General features: G+C 40.9%; 1 protein-coding gene across 15 annotated transcripts in view; it reads left to right on the forward strand.

The window, feature by feature from the left end:
* SORBS1 (sorbin and SH3 domain containing 1) overlaps positions 1 to 19,710 on the forward strand; it is a 794,498-nt gene that overhangs the window by 416,455 nt on the left and 358,333 nt on the right. For all 15 annotated transcript variants that reach the window (XM_069240476.1, XM_069240479.1, XM_069240480.1 and 12 more), the window contains one exon: positions 16,215 to 16,334. In XM_069240476.1, the coding sequence (XP_069096577.1) occupies positions 16,215 to 16,334 (120 nt within the window). The remainder of the gene's footprint in view (positions 1 to 16,214; positions 16,335 to 19,710) is intronic.

A 19,710-nucleotide genomic window follows, 5' to 3' on the forward strand; every position in this document is an offset into this window, starting at 1 on the left:
GACAGTCAGGTCTGAAGGGATGGGTACTTTGCCTATTCGGTCCTGCAAAACTTCCTAGTATGATCTTGGTTCGCTGACCCTCCTCCAGAGATAGTATTGCTTGGGTATTTATTCTAAAGTAAAGACTCTGCAACTCAAAGTGTCTATCAGATGAACAAGTTACTTTTATCTTCGGTAACGCCTTATCTTGTAGAGACATATTCTAGTTGCAGATTTCTTACAGACCCACCCAACCTTCCCTCTCTGAGAACTTATTTCTAGGGACAGGAACTTCCCTTTCAGGGCCCTAGTTTTGATGCACCCGTGGTCAGTGTTCTTAATTGCTCTGCGCTTCTGCCATGGAAAGTCATGAAAAGAAACTGAGGTCGCCGGGGTAGAACCTTTATAGGTCCTGCAAAGTCATATCTGGCACACACTTCGCTGATGACTGACATGGAGCTGACCAGCACCACCTAGCAGCAGTAAGGGACACTACTCGTAAAAGTTCTCTGGATCCAGAATAACGCCTGTGGGAAATTCTAAGGTAAGGAAACTATAACTAAAGTATGTCTCTCCCAGATAAGGCATTACCAAAGGTAAGTAACTTGTTCAGAAGCAGTACTGGCACATAGTAAGTATAGCTTTTCCAAGTTAGGGCATGATGCATACTTTTCCACCTTTTGAGACTAAGAATAATATTCTGCAGTTTTGTAGCCTGATGCCTTTGAAATCAATGAAAATGGGCTTTTTTTTGGAAGGGTCAATGGCCTAGCGTCTTGTTTAAGGGTGAAGATGAGTCCAAGGAAGATGACAACCACCAAAAGAGTGAAAGTTGAGAGCTAGCACAATGCTCACAACAGAGGTAGCGTAGAAAAAAACAGAACTGTTGTCTTTCTTTGCTAAGGTTATTTGTTGCCTTTTCACTGTTTCAACTCTTCATTGAACTAAGTATCATAAATCAATATTTGGTAAAGAAAAGCAGCTCTGGGATTTGCTAGTTCTGTGTGTTCATGGTGAAAACAGCTCTGGGATCTGTTTATTTGATTTATCTGTTAAAACACTTAGAGATTTGCTGCTTCAGTGTTTTACTAGAAAAACTGGTGTTAGGCATGTCACTCTCAACTAAGTCCATGTGAGCTTAACATGCTGCATCCATCACTAGATGCACATCTTTCCCCATTTTCCTGGGCCATTGTTCCGTGGCCAGTAGCAGGTAGTTTGCTATGCTTATTTGTTAATAAGAAAAAATGCACTGGTCCCATATCCCAAACTGCATTTTGTAACACATAAAATAGTACTACAGAAGTACTATTAATATGCCACGAATTGTCATTAACAAACCTGCATGTGGAGACCCTTGCTTCTTCCTCTCCAATCTTTACTGCGCGAAGATCTCTGCACACTTAAGTATGTTTTTTAGTAGTAGATGTAGGAGGGACCATAGGAAGTGGTGGAAAGTGCAGAACAATTACTACAAAATTAGTGGGGTTAGGAAACATTAAAGAGGAGTTTGGGAGGGACAGGCTGATAAAAAACACACACCAGCAGAGAAGGATAGTTGCAATTGACAAAATACACTTCTAGAGCAACTACAGTTCTAAGGATGTCAAATGAGGCTCAGATGTATTCTTGCCCCAGTTTTGGAGTAAGCTAATTGCCACACATGACAACCACTGTTACTTCTGCACACTCTCATAGAAAACAGAAGACACTGGGGGCCAGATTACGAGTCCGGTGGTCTCAAGACCGCCAGACTCACGGTGGCGGTCGGATCGCTGTGGCGGTTCCACCTCCAAATTAAGACTCTGGTGGTTAGACCGCCAGGGGACCGCTAGCTCCGCCAGGATCTCTGACCCAGACGGGCTGATGGCAGTCTTAGTTCTGGTCAGCCAGGGCGGCGCTGAAGTAAACGCCACCCTACTGATTACAACCATGTTCTCCGCCAGGCTTTTCATCGCGGTTCAACCTACATGAAAACACTGACTGAGAACAAGTGCTGGGAGCCACAGGGGGCCCTGAACTGCCCACAACATTGTTGCGGGCAGTGCAGAGGCCCCCCTCCTCAGAACTGTTGGAATGAGCACTGTCTGCTCAGCAGGCAGTGCGCATTCCGAGGATGCTAGGGGGGACCCCTGTGCAACAGCATTGGCCTCGGCTCCATGTGGAGCTGTGACCAATACCACCGCACAGTTTCCACTGGGCTGACCGGCAGAAGCCTTGGTTTCTGCCGGTCAGCCCAGTGGAAACCTCATAATAGGGCTTGTGGGGAGACCGCGAGCTCCGTGGTGGTTTTCTCACCACTGGTCTGGCGGTCGGGTGTTTCGACTGCCAGATTCGTAATCAAGACTTGGGTCTTGAATTAACATTTCATAGTAACTAATGTCAAACAAATACAGTTAGTTCAACATTTGAAATTATTCATGTATGTGTGTGTTTCAAAAACTACATCTAATTATTATAATTTGTTTCAATTAATAAGCTTAATCTAAAACAATAAATACATTTACACTTTCTTTAAAAAAATAAAAATGTTTCTAAATTAAATATATAACTTTTAAACAACTATTCTAAATAATAAATACAAATAAAAATGTTAGTGAGGTGATTGGTTTTAAATTATTTTTGTCCCATAATACATTTGTGGGAATGTGGGATGTAGCCATTTTCTGGAAGCTGGTGGTCGACAAACTGTCCACTTTAATGGCCATAACTTTGCAAACGAGCATTATTATGTGCTTGTTGTGTTTAGTCCCCAGGAGTAAATCAAATGCACAAATGTTTAATCTGGTGGAACTCTGGTTTTCTGGAGCCAAAAAATGCATTACAGTCACAGGTGGATAAGGAAAACAGTCTCACCATTGCAAAAATGTGAAAGTGATATAATCAAATGGATAAAGGCGGAATGTGGGGTACATGGCATTGTAAAATACAATGCAGGTGACAGGGGTGGCCTGATAAAATGGGATCTGGTGGATGTAGTGCTGGAGCAACAGAAAACAGATGTAGAGAAAAATGGAGACTGCAATGATGCCTAGAACAATACAAATTTAAATGTAGTGATATTGTGGACATGTTGTAATTGTTAAAATGCGGGTATCGTGCCATAGAATGTTGAAGCAGATACTAATAGATAGAGTGAGCTCTCCATGAAAGGGTGTGTTTAAATGTATTTAGTTTTTTTGTGCTTTTAAGTATGTTAAACTCAATACAACAATAAAACACCTGCATGGTGTTGCAATTTCCATGAAAAATGAATATATATAATTGAAATGAACATATTTAAGTTATTTTATTATGTAACCCAATATTTAATTTGATGAATTAACGTGTTGTAAAATGTTATTTTATTATTTTCAGGTTAATAATTTAATTTACATTTTTTTCACCTTAAGATATTTTTTAAAGAATAATAAACTTTAATATTTTTTTCCAGTGCTCTTCCATAGGGGTCTCAGTCTCATTGGCAGAGAGCCCCACAGGCAAGCAAAATGTTGTTAGTTGTAGCTCTGCACTTGTAAAGATCTGTTGTAGGAGGCTTCACCCCCTCATTTTAGGGGCGGAGATATAACTGTACACCTCAGTGTATATATACACTCGGAAATTGTGAATTTGGGGAAAAAAGTGCAGCGTCTAGTCTAGGTGTGTGAGTAAATATACAAATAGGTAAATACACATATGTTTATTAACTATTGTGAATCAGCCTTATATGTAAGAAATCATATTGCTCCTAAGCTCTTCCTCCTGCCCGAGGCATAACTCTGAGTCCTCCAGCTGCAAGTCCCCTCTGCCAATGTGCAAAAACTTAGGATCTCATTATTAGGCTGGAGGTCTTGAGACACCCAGCCTCGCGGTGATGGTCAAATTGCTGCACTCCAGGCGGTCCGACTGCACATTACGATCCTGTTGGACGGACCGCCAAGGGACTGCCATCTCTGCCAGGAACTGGGTTCCAGATGGGCTGACATCAGTTGGACTCATGGTTAGCCACTGTGGTGCTGAGTTAAGCACTGCTGTGCTGTTCACGAGTCCCCTTTCTGCCAGCCTTTTCATGGAAGGCCACAGGTGGGGTCCCTGCACTGCCTACGACCATGTCTGCTTCGCAAACAGTAACATTCCAAGGGTGCTGTTCTGCTAAGGTATTGGCCTTGGCTCCTTTAAGGGAGCCAAAACATATGCCGTAGCACTGTTTCTGCCGGGCTGGCCGGTCAGCCCGATGGGAACATCGTAACACGACTGGAGGTGAGGCCGCAGGATTGGAGGCGGTCTGATCCCCACGAGCTTGTGGGTCAGCTCGTCTGACTGCCAAACTCATAATGAAGGTCTTAGTGAGAACCTACGTGGTGAACCTCACCCCCTCCCTAGCCTTGGCTATTATACCATGGCCCCCAAAAATCCAGGCAGTGGGCAGGTGAGTTCTGAATGGATGGGCAGTGCTAGTCACTGATTTCACGTCACTGATTTCACATCAATTAATTCTACTCTGCTTGCAGCTCCCAACCAACTAACATGGCAGTCCCACTGACTTGAACTACAGGTAGATCTTATGCAATCTTTGGCTAACAGCATAGCCAATATAGACAGCAAAATCAATACATTGGAAACAAAACAGAAATCCTTAAACTTATCCAGCCCAAATGCTAGCGGATAACGTGCTCTAATAATCAATAACCTTTGTAGACTACCAGATCTGCTAGCCCCGAAGGTTGAAAATTTAAAGACAATCACTGTGTTGAAACTTTATAAGACATCGGCAGACCAGCAAACACCAGTGGAGGAAAGTAGTTTTAATAACAATGTGATTTTAACTGCTTGAGATATACAGTAATCTGGAGAGAAGGGCCGGCACATTCAGATCTCACCTCAAACATCAGCAGTTCACAAGGACAAAGTTTAACTGTTGACTCTATGACAATAAGTGCACAAAGAATCACTTCTTCACAAACTAAACCAATAAAACAACACAGCTCACACAAACCTGAAGAACCCTAAATAGAGATGGAATAAAAAGACTAAGGAAAAATAATAGGCCTGTTAGATCACAGAATCATCGCAAAGCTGAAAACTTAGAGGGTAATAAATAGATTTGCAAGGAAGTTCTTTCCAGTATGAAAGAAGGGGAGCGAAAAAGAAGCACTAAAATTATGAGAAGAAACACTGAAATTATCAGAAGACAATATAAGGAACAAAGCTCCAATTACAGTAAAACAATACTCAGGCTGCATCTTTAAACATATTAAAAAATTACAATAGCTCATTTTACCACAGATAATCCATGGTCAAACAGTAACACAGCAGTAAATATAGTAAAGCAGCCATTGGGTGGACGGTATTTGAAGATATCAATTTAAAAATATCGGGAGACTGGAATACCAAAAATGAAATATAGTGGCACACAAATATTGTGTTGCAGAAATATCGTTGACAAGAATATAATTTTATAAGTTAAGTAATATTGTTGTAATAATATCAATGTTTTTAATATACCTTTCACTAATATAGTGGTTACAATTATCATTTTAATTATTACAATGTGTTTTAGTTGATGTATTATTTTATGTGTTACTGTTGTTTATATACATGTTATTAATTGTTTTTAAAATATAGCTTGCAGTTTTAAGTGACTTCGAAATTTCCATCAAATTGTAATAGTAATTTATTGTGTTAGGATTGTTGAGGGATAGGGTGGGAAGTTAGGTAATAATTAATTAAGAATTATTTGATACATTTTATTTAATTATATGATTGATATTTTTTATTATATAATTTATGTACAACTGGTTTATTTTAGTTATATGTCATTTGTGGGCTCTTAGGTTTGTAGTGCTATAGGGTGGGAAGTTAATTGAGAAATTATTAACAATTCGTTTTTTTAATTGTTAATTATTTAATTGATTTTTGAATATGTAATTTATGGAATACTTATTTATGTTTCTAATAATTTAGTTGTGGGCTGCTAGGTATGTAGGACTGTATTGTGAGACATTAATTCAATTGTTTACTATTGATTATTATTTGCAAATCCATTATTTAATTAGTTTTAAGTATGTAAATTGTGGAATACTTATTTTCAATTTGTTGTGCAATGCTAGGTTAGTAGGGGTCTGGAGTTTGAAGTTAATTAAGCTACAATTCATTAACCATTACTAACTGTTAATTATTTAATTAATTTTAAATGTGTAAGTTATGAACTAGTTGTTTTTAGTTACATGTTAGATGTGGGCTGCTGTGTTTGTAGGGTTATATGTTGATTAAGTAATATTTAATTAGTAATTGCTAATTATTAAATTTGATTTTTAATTATGTAATTTATGGAACTATTTATTACACTTATATTTTAGTGAGGGCTACTAGGTATGTAGCGCTGTAGAGTGGGAAGTTAATTCAATAATAATTAAGCATTATTATTTTTGGATTCATTATTTAGTTGAATTTTAAATATGTAAATTGCGGAACACTTATTTATTTTCAGTTTTTTTAGCTGTGGATGTTAGGTTTGTAGGGGTTTAGGGTGGGAAGTAAATTAAGTAACAATAGTTAATAATTGTTAATTAATTATTTAATTTATTTTAAATATGTAAGTTGTGGAATAGTGTTTTTAGTTATATTTTAGGCATTGGCTGCTATGTTTGTAGGGGAATGGTGTGGGAAGCCCAGTAAAAAATAATTAGGTATTAATTGTTAATTATTTAATTGCTTTTTAACTATGTAATTTATGGAATACTAATTTATTGTAGGTATATTTAAAAATAAATTCTGCTGGGTATGTAGGGCTCCAGGGTGAGAAGTTAAATACATCATTATTACATATTAATTATTATTTGAGAATTAATTATTGAATTGAATTTTAAATATGTAAATTGTGAAATATTTATTTTCAGTTTGTATTAGCTGTGGGATGCTAGCTTTGTAGCCATTAATAATTGTTTATTTATTTTAAATGTGTAAGATGTGGAATAGTTTTTTAAGTTAAAGTTTAGGTGTGGGCTGGTATGTTTGTAGGGGTACAAGGTGGGAAGTTAATTATTTAATTATTTATTGCATAGTAATTATGGAAATTGATTGCATTTTTTTAGTTTGTATACTGTGTATATATATATATATGTATACATATATATGTATTATGTTAATCATTTTTTTATTGAGTTTATTATTTTTCTACATTCATGTTGTTACTCATATATGTGTTTGAAGTGAAGTATTTTCCATAGTCTTGCTTAGACTGCAGTAGGAACAGTAAAATTAACTGCTTCGCAGTTCAGCGCTTTCCCTACTGGTTGGTGTGGGAATACTAAATTCCATCGCTCTGAAATCCAACACTTTCCCTACTTTTGCAGAGACAGGAGTGGGAATAGTAAATTTAACCCTCCAAAGTTCAACACTTTTTCCTACTGAAGTTGTTTAAAGTGGGAATAGTTAAATGTACCCCTCTAAAATCCAGTGCTTTCCATACTGTTGCTTAGACTGGAGAGGTGTTAGTAAGTTTCACCCCTCCAAATTTCAGGGCTGTCCCTCTTGTTTCACTGACTGGACTAGGCATGGTAAATAACAAACTGTGGGTCGGTACCCACTGGTGAGTCTCATGCTGAGTTTTGGTGAGTCACAAAAGTCATTGTTTATATGTAAGAAACATTTAAAATGAATACCCCTGTGTATGCACCATTGCACAGGTGCTGAACATTGTTGAGTTTTAAAACAAACCTATGCAAGTATTCTCAAGCAAGACTCTGGATGAATCTTTAAGTATTTGTTGCTGCTTTTTGTTTTACTTCACAAAGCCATTTCAACAGAGAATGTGCTCACTATACGTGATCATGCACAACCATACTACTTGTGTATGCCTTTTACACATAAATTGAGAAATATGAGTGTGGCTTAATTGTCAGAGTGCCGAGTTTGGATCTGCAGAACCAGGTTCAAGTCCCTTTGTTGTCTCAACATTCTTTGATGATGGGCAAATGATTTAAACTCCTGGGCCCATAGTAAAATGCATCTGACGAAAAGTGTAATTTAATCTGGAGCTTGTGTAAAGTGCTCCTATGCCCTTAGGCTATGTTCTTACTGTATAATATACCCAATAGCATTAATTAGTTTATTTTTTATATTTTAAATTATTTGTTTATATTTTTAAATGTATTTTAAAGTTTATAGTATTTTTTGTAAATGTGTTGCTAGTTTTCCAATTTTTATTAATTTCTTTATTGTATACATTAATATGTTTTCTTATTCAGCTATTGATATTTTATGGTTTTATTGTGTATCTATGTATTATATACACACACACACACATATATATATATATGTGTGTGTGTGTATATATTTACATATATATTCAATAAAAAATACAAAGGTTGAAGGGATGTGATAGTTAGGAAATAGAATTTAAAAAAACATAGGAATTCACTTAAAAAACCAATGCGTTATGGTTAGGTTCTGAATTTATTCCCACTAAACCATAGAAATTCAGTAGTTATAGCATTTCTGCGGGCAGAGGCGTAGAGGAAACCTCTGCTTCCAGCAAGCAAGAGCTATTTGACAGCTCTTGCTTGCTGGGAGTGGTGTTGTTTGATCTGACATGGCAGGAGCTGTCCAAGCTCCTGCCAAGTCAGAGCAAACAGCAATGTCCTGGCGTTGGGCACCACGGGACATAGCAAGATCAGGCCCCTTTGGGGGGGTCCCAGGGCTATTATTGGCTCCACAAGGGGGGGCCATGCGGTCCCCCTCCATCATATAAACAGCCCTGGGGAGGTGGTGGTTTCCAGGACTTGGGGCTGCAACAGACCCCTTCATTAATTCAATTCAGCCGGGGGAGCCCCTCCCCGCATACTATTTGTATTATTTGATTTAAGCCCCGGCTAGGTGACGCTCCCCGGGACACAAATAGGCCCAGGAGTGGGGTCCAGTGCGCCGCCTCCTTTATTTTTGATAGGCCCACCCGGGGCCTTTAGTAAAACAAGAGTAGGAGACTGCCCTTGTTTTTTTTGTTTTTTTTATTGCCTCAAGTTTACTACATTGTCACACATTTTCGGCAATATCTTCTTTTACAAAAAGTGTTTTTTTGCCCTCCGGGGGTCCCTCTGGGACCTGAGCATAAAAGCTAAGGGGTCATGGTGTCCCTACCCTGGCCCCCTTTCTTTTTTTAATCTTTTTTTCTGGGACTCAGTGGCTGCCAACACTTCCTAGTTGAAGTGTTAGCAGTCAAACAGATCTCATCATGAGATCGAGAGGATTCACAAGGCCTTCCCACCTCTAGATATCAATATTTATTTTTCTTTTAATGTTTCAAAAACTACTGAACAGATTTACACCAAACAACAAAAAGGCTTCTTTCTGAACAAACGCTACCTGTCTGCCAAATTTGGTGTAATTATGTTGAGCAGTTTGGGCTGTAGTCGTATTCACAATCCCTTTGGGAATTATAATGGGAACAGAACTTTTTTTGCCCCCCCTCTTTTACTCGGCCCCCCCACTTGACGGTTCTCCCCGATACTGCACATGTGTAACAAAATTCTCGGGAGCACTTTTTTGGAAACATTTTGTGAAGATTCTTCATACTGGGCCATAGATCTAGGCAAGTCAAAAAAATGTTTTTCAATGGAAACGTTGTTCTATCTCTCTCTCTCTATATGTATATATATATATATATATATATATATATATATATATATATATGTTCGATGGCATGTGTAGCTGCAGATACACATGCTTTGCACATCCCGCCATCTAGTGTTGGGCTCGGAGTGTTACAAGTTGTTTTTCTTCGAAGAAGTCTTTTCGAGTCACAAGATCGAGGGACTCCTCCCCTTTCGGCTCCATTGCGCATGGGCGTCGACTCCATCTTAGATTGTTTTTTTTTCCGCCATCGGGTTCGGACGTGTTCCTTTTCGCTCCGTGTTTTGGTTTGGAAAGTTAGTTAGAATCTCGGAAAAATCGACGGTATTGTTTGCGTTCGGTATAGGGTTAGTTACAACAGATCGACACCGACTTTTGAAGAGCTCCGGTGGCCCTTCGGGGTTTTTTCGATCCCCCGTCGGGGCCTGGTCGGCCCGGCCACGTGTCTCTTCAAGGCTGATGGAACGGACCCCATTCCGCTTCTGCCCAAAATGTCACAACAAGTATCTGTATACAGATCAGCACCTGGTCTGTAACTTGTGTTTGTCTCCAGAACACAGAGAAGATACTTGTGAAGCCTGTCGAACATTTCGGCCGAGGAAGACATTAAGAGACCGAAGAGCGAGAAGACTGCAAATGGCGTCGGCGCCGACAGGACAAAGGCATTTGGAGGAGGAAGAAGAAACCTTCTCCATCCAGGAGTCGGACTCGGACCAGCTGGATCCCGAAGAAACGCCTAAAACCGTGAGTAAGACGTCGAAACATAAAACTCACGAGAAGACCACAAAAGCCCAGGGGACGCCACCGCCAACAGGCCATGGCTTAACCCGAAAAATAGGTGACCGATCATCAGCACCGAAAAAGGGCACGCTTGTGTCAAAGTCATCCGACTCCGGTCGAGATACCGGCACACAGCAATCTCGAGCCCGAGACAGCGGCTCCGAGCAAGTTCGGCACCGAAATGGGTCGGCACCGAGAGACCACGACGCCAAAAATAAAGAAAGTGTCGTCGGAGCCGAAAAAGGCTACCGAAAAGGTTTCCATTCCGAAACATCCAGCCTCGGAACCGAAATCAGGTTCCTACACAGAGGAACAGGGATTGTCCTCCCAAATGCAAGGACATAAGTTCAGACAAGAACTAGAATCAATGGAGCCAGACTACACTCAAAGGAGGCTCCACATTCAAAAGGACACAGGGAAGATAAGCTCTCTTCCCCCAATTAAAATGAAAAGAAGACTTGCCTTTCAAGAAAAGGACAAGCAGCCACAGGCAAAGGTGGCAAGACAAACAACTCCGCCACCATCTCCACCACCATCAATGCACACATCACCGGTAGTCACTCCACCACTGATGCAATCCCCAACTCATACTGCAATGAGTCAGGATGATCCAGACGCATGGGACCTTTATGATGCGCCAGTATCAGATAACAGCCCAGACTGTTACCCAGCGAGACCGTCGCCACCTGAGGACAGTACATCCTACACGCAGGTGGTCTCAAGAGCAGCGGCTTTTCATAATGTCACCTTGCATGCAGAACCGATTGAGGATGACTTTTTGTTTAATACACTATCCTCCACTCATAGCCAATACCAGAGCTTACCTATGCTACCTGGAATGCTAAAACACTCCAAACAGGTGTTTCAGGAGCCTGTGAAGGGCAGGGCCATAACTCCAAGGGTGGAGAAAAAGTACAAGCCACCGCCTACAGACCCTGTGTATATCACGCAGCAATTACCACCAGACTCTGTGGTAGTAGGGGCAGCTCGCAAGAGAGCAAACTCTCACACCTCGGGAGACGCACCACCTCCAGACAAGGAGAGTCGCAAATTCGACGCTGCAGGGAAAAGGGTTGCAGCACAAGCAGCAAACCAATTGCGCATTGCCAACTCACAAGCACTTCTGGCAAGATATGATAGGGCTCATTGGGACGAAATGCAGCATTTCATTGAACACTTACCCAAAGAGTTCCAGAAAAGAGCACAACAAGTGGTGGAGGAAGGACAAAGTATCTCAAATAATCAGATACGGTCAACAATGGATGCAGCAGATACAGCTGCAAGGACAGTAAATACTGCAGTAACAATAAGGAGACACGCATGGTTGCGTACGTCAGGATTCAAGCCGGAAATACAACAAGCCGTGCTGAATATGCCTTTTAATGGACAGCAGTTGTTTGGGCCGGAGGTGGACACTGCTATCGAAAAACCTAAAAAAGACACTGATACGGCCAAAGCCATGGGCGCACTCTACTCCCCACAGAGCAGAGGCACATTTCGCAAAACACAGTTTAGAGGGGGGTTTCGAGGACAAGCTACAGAACCCACAACCTCACAAACAAGGCCCACTTATCAAAGCCAATATCAGCGGGGAAGTTTTCGGGGGCAATATAGAGGGGGACAATTCCAAAAGAATAGAGGGAAGTTCCAAAGCCCCAAAACTCCTCAAAACAAGCAGTGACTTCCAAGTCACAAATCCCCAACACATAACACCTGTGGGAGGGAGACTAAGCAATTTTTACAAACATTGGGAGGAGATAACAACAGACTCTTGGGTACTGGCAATTATCCAGCATGGTTATTGCATAGAATTTCTCAGATTCCCTCCAAACGTCCCACCGAAAACACACAATATGTCAAAACAACACATGGATCTTCTAGGACTAGAGGTCCAGGCATTGCTACAAAAAGGAGCAATAGAATTAGTACCAATTCAACAGAAAGGAACAGGAGTTTACTCTCTGTACTTTCTCATACCCAAAAAGGACAAAACACTGAGACCTATATTAGATCTCAGAACATTAAATACCTACATCAAATCAGACCACTTTCACATGGTGACATTACAAGACGTAATCCCACTGCTCAAACAACAAGATTACATGACAACACTAGACCTAAAGGATGCATATTTCCATATACCAATACATCCTTCACACAGAAAGTACCTAAGATTTGTATTCCAAGGGGTACATTACCAATTCAAGGTGTTGCCATTCGGAATAACAACTGCGCCAAGAGTTTTTACTAAATGCCTGGCAGTAGTAGCTGCGCATATCAGAAGGCAGCAAATACATGTGTTCCCGTACCTAGACGATTGGTTAATCAAAACCAACACACTAGAACGGTGTTCACAACACACAAAGCACATCATAGAAACCCTACACAAACTAGGTTTCTCAATCAACTACACAAAGTCACATCTTCAGCCGTGTCAGACACAGCAATACTTAGGGGCAACAATCGACACAGCAAGAGCGATTGCCACTCCAAGTCCACAAAGAGTACAAGCATTTCACAATGTAATACAGGTCATGTATCCAAACCAAAGAATACAAGTCAAAATAGTAATGAAACTCCTAGGCATGATGTCCTCATGCATGGCCATTGTCCCAAACGCACGATTGCACATGCGGCCCTTACAACAGTGCCTAGCATCACAATGATCACAGGGTCAACTTCTAGATCTAGTGTTGATAGACCGCCAAACATACACCTCGCTTCAATGGTGGAACAATATAAATTTAAACCAAGGGCGGCCTTTTCAAGACCCAGTGCCTCAATACGTAATAACTACAGATGCCTCCATGATAGGGTGGGGAGCACACCTCAATCAACACAGCATTCAGGGACAATGGCAAAAACAGTTTCACATAAATCACTTAGAACTATTGCCAGTATTTCTAGCGTTAAAAGCATTTCAACCAATAATAAGCCACAAACACATTCTTGTCAAAACAGACAACATGACAACGATGTATTACCTAAACAAACAGGGAGGGACACACTCAACACAGTTGTGTCTCCTGACACAGAAAATATGGCATTGGGCGATACACAACCACATTCGCCTAATAGCACAGTTCATTCCAGGGATTCAGAATCAGTTAGCAGGCAATCTCTCTCGGGATCACCAACAGATCCACGAATGGGAGATTCACCCCCAAGTACTACACACTTACTTCCAAAATTGGGGAACACCACAAATAGACCTGTTTGCAACAAAAGAAAACACAAAATGCCGAAACTTTGCATCCAGGTACCCACAAGATCAGTCTCTGGGCAATGCGTTATGGATGAGTTGGTCAGGGATATTTGCATACGCTTTTCCCCCTCTCCCACTCCTTCCATATCTAGTAAACAAGTTGAGTCAAAACAAACTCAAACTCATACTCATAGCGCCAACTTGGGCAAGACAACCTTGGTACACAACACTACTAGACCTCTCAGTAGTGCCTCATATCAAACTACCAAACAGATCAGATCTGTTAACTCAACACAATCAACAGATCAGACACCCCAATCCAGCATCGCTGAATCTAGCAATTTGGCTCCTGAAGTCTTAGAGTTCGGACACTTAGACCGCCAGGGTCGACGACCACGGAAGCACCGCCAACCAGCCGGGTCCGGCGGCTTCCCGCCGGATTACCCCCAGCTAGGAGAATCCTGCGCCGCCATGGGGATTCCGACCCCCTTCCCGCCAGCCTGTTTCTGGCGGTTTTCACCACCAGAACCAGGCTGGCGGGAACGGGTGTCGTGGGGCCCCTGGGGGCCCCTGCACTGCCCATGCCACTGGCATGGGCAGTGCAGGGGCCCCCTAACAGGGCCCCAGAAAGATTTTCACTGTCTGCATCCGTCGCACCCCTGCAACTCCGCCGGCTCCATTCGGAGCCGGCTTCATTGTTGCAGGGCCTTTCCCGCTGGGCCGGCCGGCGCTCCTTTGGCGGGCGCCCGCCGGCCCAGCGGGAAAGCCAGAATGGCCTCCGCGATCTTTTGACCGTGGAGCGGCCAAGTGGCGGTTCCCGCTTGGCGGGCGGCGACTGCCGCCCGCCAATGTAGGAATGACCCCCTTAGACCTTACACAGGAATGTATGGAAGTCATAAAACAAGCTAGAAAACCAACCATTAGACATTGCTATGCAAATAAGTCGAAAAGGTTTGTTTATTATTGCCATAATAATCAAATTCAACCCTTACACGCATCTGCTAAAGACATCGTAAGCTACTTGCTACATTTGCAAAAGTCAAAACTAGCTTTTTCATCCATTAAGATACATCTTACCGCAATTTCATCTTACTTGCAAATTACCCACTCAACTTCACTATTTAGGATACCAGTCATAAAAGTCTTTATGGAAGGCCTAAAAAGAATTGTACCACCAAGAACACCACCAGTTCCTTCATGGAACCTCAACATTGTCTTAACACGACTCATGGGGCCACCTTTTGAGCCCATGCACTCATGTGAAATGCAATATTTAACATGGAAAGTTGCATTTCTAATTGCCATCACATCTCTAAGAAGAGTAAGTGAAATCCAAGCATTTACCATACAAGAACCATTTATTCAAATACACAAGCATAAAGTAGTTCTACGGACAAATCCACAATTTTTATCAAAAGTCATATCACTGTTCCACTTGAATCAAACAGTAGAACTACCAGTGTTCTTCCCACAACCAGATTCTGTAGCTGAGAGAGCACTACATACATTAGACATCAAAAGAGCGTTAATGTACTACATTGACAGAACCAAACAAATTCGGAAAAGAAAACAATTATTTGTTGCTTTCCAAAAACCTCATTGAGGAAATCCAATTTCCAAACAAGGCATTGCTAGATGGATAGTTAAATGCATTCAAACCTGTTATCTCAAAGCAAAGAGACAACTGCCTATTACACCAAAGGCACACTCAACTAGAAAGAAGGGTGCTACTATGGCCTTTCTAGGAAAGATTCCAATGACTGAGATTTGTAAGGCAACCACATGGTCTACGCCTCATACGTTTACCAAGCACTATTGCGTGGATGTGTTAACAGCACAACAAGCCACAATAGGCCAGGCAGTACTACGAACTTTGTTTCAAACAACTTCAACTCCTACAGGCTGAACCACCGCTTTTGGGGAGATAACTGCTTACTAGTCTATGCAAAGCATGTGTATCTGCAGCTACATATGCCTTCGAACGGAAAATGTCACTTACCCAGTGTACATCTGTTCGTGGCATGAGACACTGCGGGTTCACATGTGGCCACCCGCCTCCCCAGGAGCCTGTATCCGTTTTGAAGTTGATCTTGAACATTTGTAAATTTGTAAATATATCACCTTAAACTACATTATGTACATACATGTTTACTCCATTGCATGGGCACTATTACTGTAATACACAACTCCTACCTCACCCTCTGCGGGGAAAACAATCTAAGATGGAGTCGACGCCCATGCGCAATGGAGCCGAAAGGGGAGAAGTCCCTCGATCTCGTGACTCGAAAAGACTTCTTCGAAGAAAAACAACTTGTAACACTCCGAGCCCAACACTAGATGGCGAGATGTGCAAAGCATGTGAATCTGCAGCGTCTCATGCCAAGAACAGATGTACACTGGGTAAGTGACATTTTCCATACTCACACACATAAACACACACACCACAATACACTAAGATCAGCCATGCATGTTAGTAAATAAGAAATATTGAGATACAGTTAGTATTGCTTTATCAATTTTTTTCTAAAGATTTGAACATGTTTCTGTTTATCCAATGAAGGCGAGTTGACACTGGTTAAAAAGAGAAGTGTCAGTTGTGCGCAGTGTAGCATAAACAGTCATTTTTGTGCATGTATTTCAGAAATGGATCCTACAAAAGTGTGTACTGGAAAAGGGGCAGTGACTCTTCGGGCGTCTTCAGCTCAAGCGGAACTTCTGAGCAGCAATCCGCCATGCCCCATGGAAGGTGTGCTCTTACAAAGTAAGCTCTTCCTGTCTTACAGAATCACAGTGTGTGTGTGTGTGCTCATGTTAGGAAACAGTGGCAAGGACAGGTGCAGCATAATATAAGTTGGCTTCCTTGAAAATGTTAAATACACAAAATCTTATGTATGTTGACTCCTTTGGTAACTTCATTGCTGACATATTTCAGTGTTATAAATATTTCATATTTGCACCGCTAAAAAGAGAATGTTGTTGAGATATTGAGTTTTCTGAGAATTACAAACATTCTGTGACGTCTTCCTTGTTTTTGTTTATCAATTTGTGTCCCTTCTCCTCTGCACAGGGGAAGTGTTTGATTATTAATGCATGTTTTAAAAATGGGAGTTGTGGTGTGAAAATCATGGATATTGAAATGAGTCATGCAAATGCCGAAAAAAGTAACTACCATTCTTATAAGAAATGTGAAACCAAAAAACATTGTTTTTTCATGAAACTTTGATATCTGTTTGTTTGAGGCGAGAGCATTGAAACCCCACTTTACCAGTAAATGTGTTTATCTTCTGTTCATATAAAAGGCCTATTAGATCATGAAGGAAATCTGCCTTATCTATATTTTCTTCACCTTTTTCGGGACTCTGTTTATGCTTGCCTTACAACTCTGTGCACTGTTACCCCTGCTATACAGAAGTCTAGGACCGGATGTACAACGCATTTTACTGGTCGCAAACGGCCCATTGGGCTGTTTGTGATCAGTAAAATGGATTTTGGCATGTACTAACCCCATTTTGAGAGTCAGTAGCTATTACCTAATCGCAACATAGGATTTGCAAGCCACTATTGGGATGGGGCGTGTAAAGGGTGTCCCTTCCTAATAGCTAGTCACACCGGTATAAATGAATGTTTTGCAACTGGGAATATGTTGACAAAAATTCATACTTTACCTACTCCCTGAAGGAGGTGGTAACCTAGTTGTGAATGGGAAGGGGTCCCCTTTGTGAATGGGGGTGCCAACATTTTTCCAGTGCAGGCAGTGGTCCCACAGACCACTTCGTACCCTTAAACAATTAAAGCAAAATGTTTTTTTTTTATTGCATCCTGTTTTCCTTTAGGGTTTATTAAAAGAGCAGTCACAGACATGGTGGTCTGCTGACCCCAGAAGGCCGCCAACCCTGTGGGTTCCAGCCATTTCCAAGGGGTTGCAAATGGCGACCTGCCTCATGAATATTATTTAGGCAGGTCCCTTTCAGCCCATTTGGGAATTGCAAACAGTGTTTCAGAAACTGTTGTACATCAGTGTTTTCAACTTGTAATTTGCAAGTTGGAAACAAATGCAACTTGTGAGTCCCAAACACTGAGGGTGGTACATCTGTCCCTTAGTGCCTGTGCTCCCTCTTTAAACTTGGTGAAATTGGTTTAACCCTAATTTACTTATTTAACTTGTCTATAGGTTCCTGGTAGATAGAGGGCCTGGAAGTTAAATGCCACCTGTGGACCCCAGCACATACTGTACCTTCCACAGATTGGGCCTGGAAAACATGGCTTCAGGCTTAACATGTGTAGCCTTACTGGAACAGCCTAAACACCTGCCTTCAAACCTCTCGGGTTCACAGACAGGAAACCCTGCTTTTAAATATTAATGAGTAATGCCTAAGAGCACCTTGTCACCCACAAGGTAGGGTGTCTGATATTTAAAAGTGGAAGTTGCTTGAAATTAAAGTTGGCATGTTCCTCCAGTAACTAACTCCCAGAATCTACGTTTACTGGCAGGGCTGTGGCTGGATCCTAGAAAATGTCAAAGTAGAGATTATAAACTTAAAACTGTAACTTTTGATAGGAAATCACAAGAATAGTAATCCGAGGACTGTTTTTCGTTTTATTAAAAGTCCAATTTAATAGGGAAGCTGGATTCTTAATATACATATTTAGCAAATATACAGGGAAAGTAACCTTAGAAATGTATCCTTTCCCTGCATAGACTTTTGGAGGCTAATTTGCATTATCCTGCCAGCAGCTGCCCAGCAAGTTTTTGACCTTTATCATGTGTTAAAACTGCTCCCAGAGCAGTACAGTGGGTTAGGCCTGGTTAGTACTCGTGGTGGTGGTGATAATAAAAATCCAGAGTGCAAGAATATTTAATGAATTTACAACTTTCCTAACGATTGAAGTATCAGGATTGATTTATTTTAAAGGTAGAAAAAATCAAAAATATGTTTGAAGATCTAATTATATTGAATACATATTTCTCCCCAAATAAAACTAAGAAAAACAACTGTTTTTTCTTCTTCTGTAAAAAGTTAGTTTGAAGTTCCCAACTATCCCAATTCTCCTGTTTGATGATTTTAATGCAAAAGTCTCAAACTGATCTTCAGTGGATGAATTCCGATTAGAGAAAAACCAAGCATTTACAATGGACTAGGTCTCGCATTTGCTTGAGTTAGAGCTATTGGCACTGTAAATTGATAATGGGACTTTTCTTGCCACATGAATTGGTCAACCCTACCACATAATTTCGTCTTTTCCTGCCATATAATTCCAGCGGCCCTCCATATAACTAAAACACTTCCATTTACCTTCTTCCTCTATCTGCAGAAAAAAATGAAAATGTTGCCATTTAGCATCCTAATTTAAATCTACCATGCTGATAATTCCAACAGAATACGACTTTCACCACCCCACCATCAGAGTTGCTGGCTGGCTAACACAATTCCCCCAAAAAAGACACAAGACAGCCACAGAGGAGAAATAAACTAGAGTGTTCAAGCAGTAATAGTGTGATCAGGATGTTAAGTTGGCCTGAATCATACTTATAATTGTAATAATAAGGAGAGAGTATTAAAACATATACAATTATCATATAAACCTTTATCAGAAAGAAACTTTTGGCATTAGAGTCTGTTGCTCAAAACACCCTAACAAAAGTATAATTGGGGATGGATTGGAGGGTGAAAGGAAAGAGGAAGTCAGGAGTAAAGATGGAGAGGACAAGCGGCATAGTAACAGTGTCATGGGCCTTGTAGTAAGAAAGGAAAACGGTTGACTCCACTTTTGGTAGGAAAATACAGCAGTGATTAGAGTTGAGTGAGGTCCATAGGTCTCTAGGCCCTTGTGCCACTGCACGTGTTGCCCCATTGATAACTAGGACTCAGGGGAGAAAGCGGATGGGGCAAAAAAAGAGAAGCAAAAGAAATACAAAAGACAAAAGGAAGAAAGAGAAGGGGTTTGCAAAGAAATGAAAGAAAGAACGAGAAAATGAAAACACAACTAGGAGAAGAAATAGAGCAAACGTGTGAGGCAAAAGGAAAAAGGGAAGGAAGCTAGTTAATGAAAGATAAAGAGGAAAAAATAATGAAAGAAGTGTGGGAAGAAAAAGAAAAATGAAAATTAGAGAAATAAAAGAGAGATGGTGAGATAAA

Source organism: Pleurodeles waltl, chromosome 6 (assembly GCF_031143425.1).
Source record: "Pleurodeles waltl isolate 20211129_DDA chromosome 6, aPleWal1.hap1.20221129, whole genome shotgun sequence".
NCBI lineage: Eukaryota > Metazoa > Chordata > Amphibia > Caudata > Salamandridae > Pleurodeles > Pleurodeles waltl.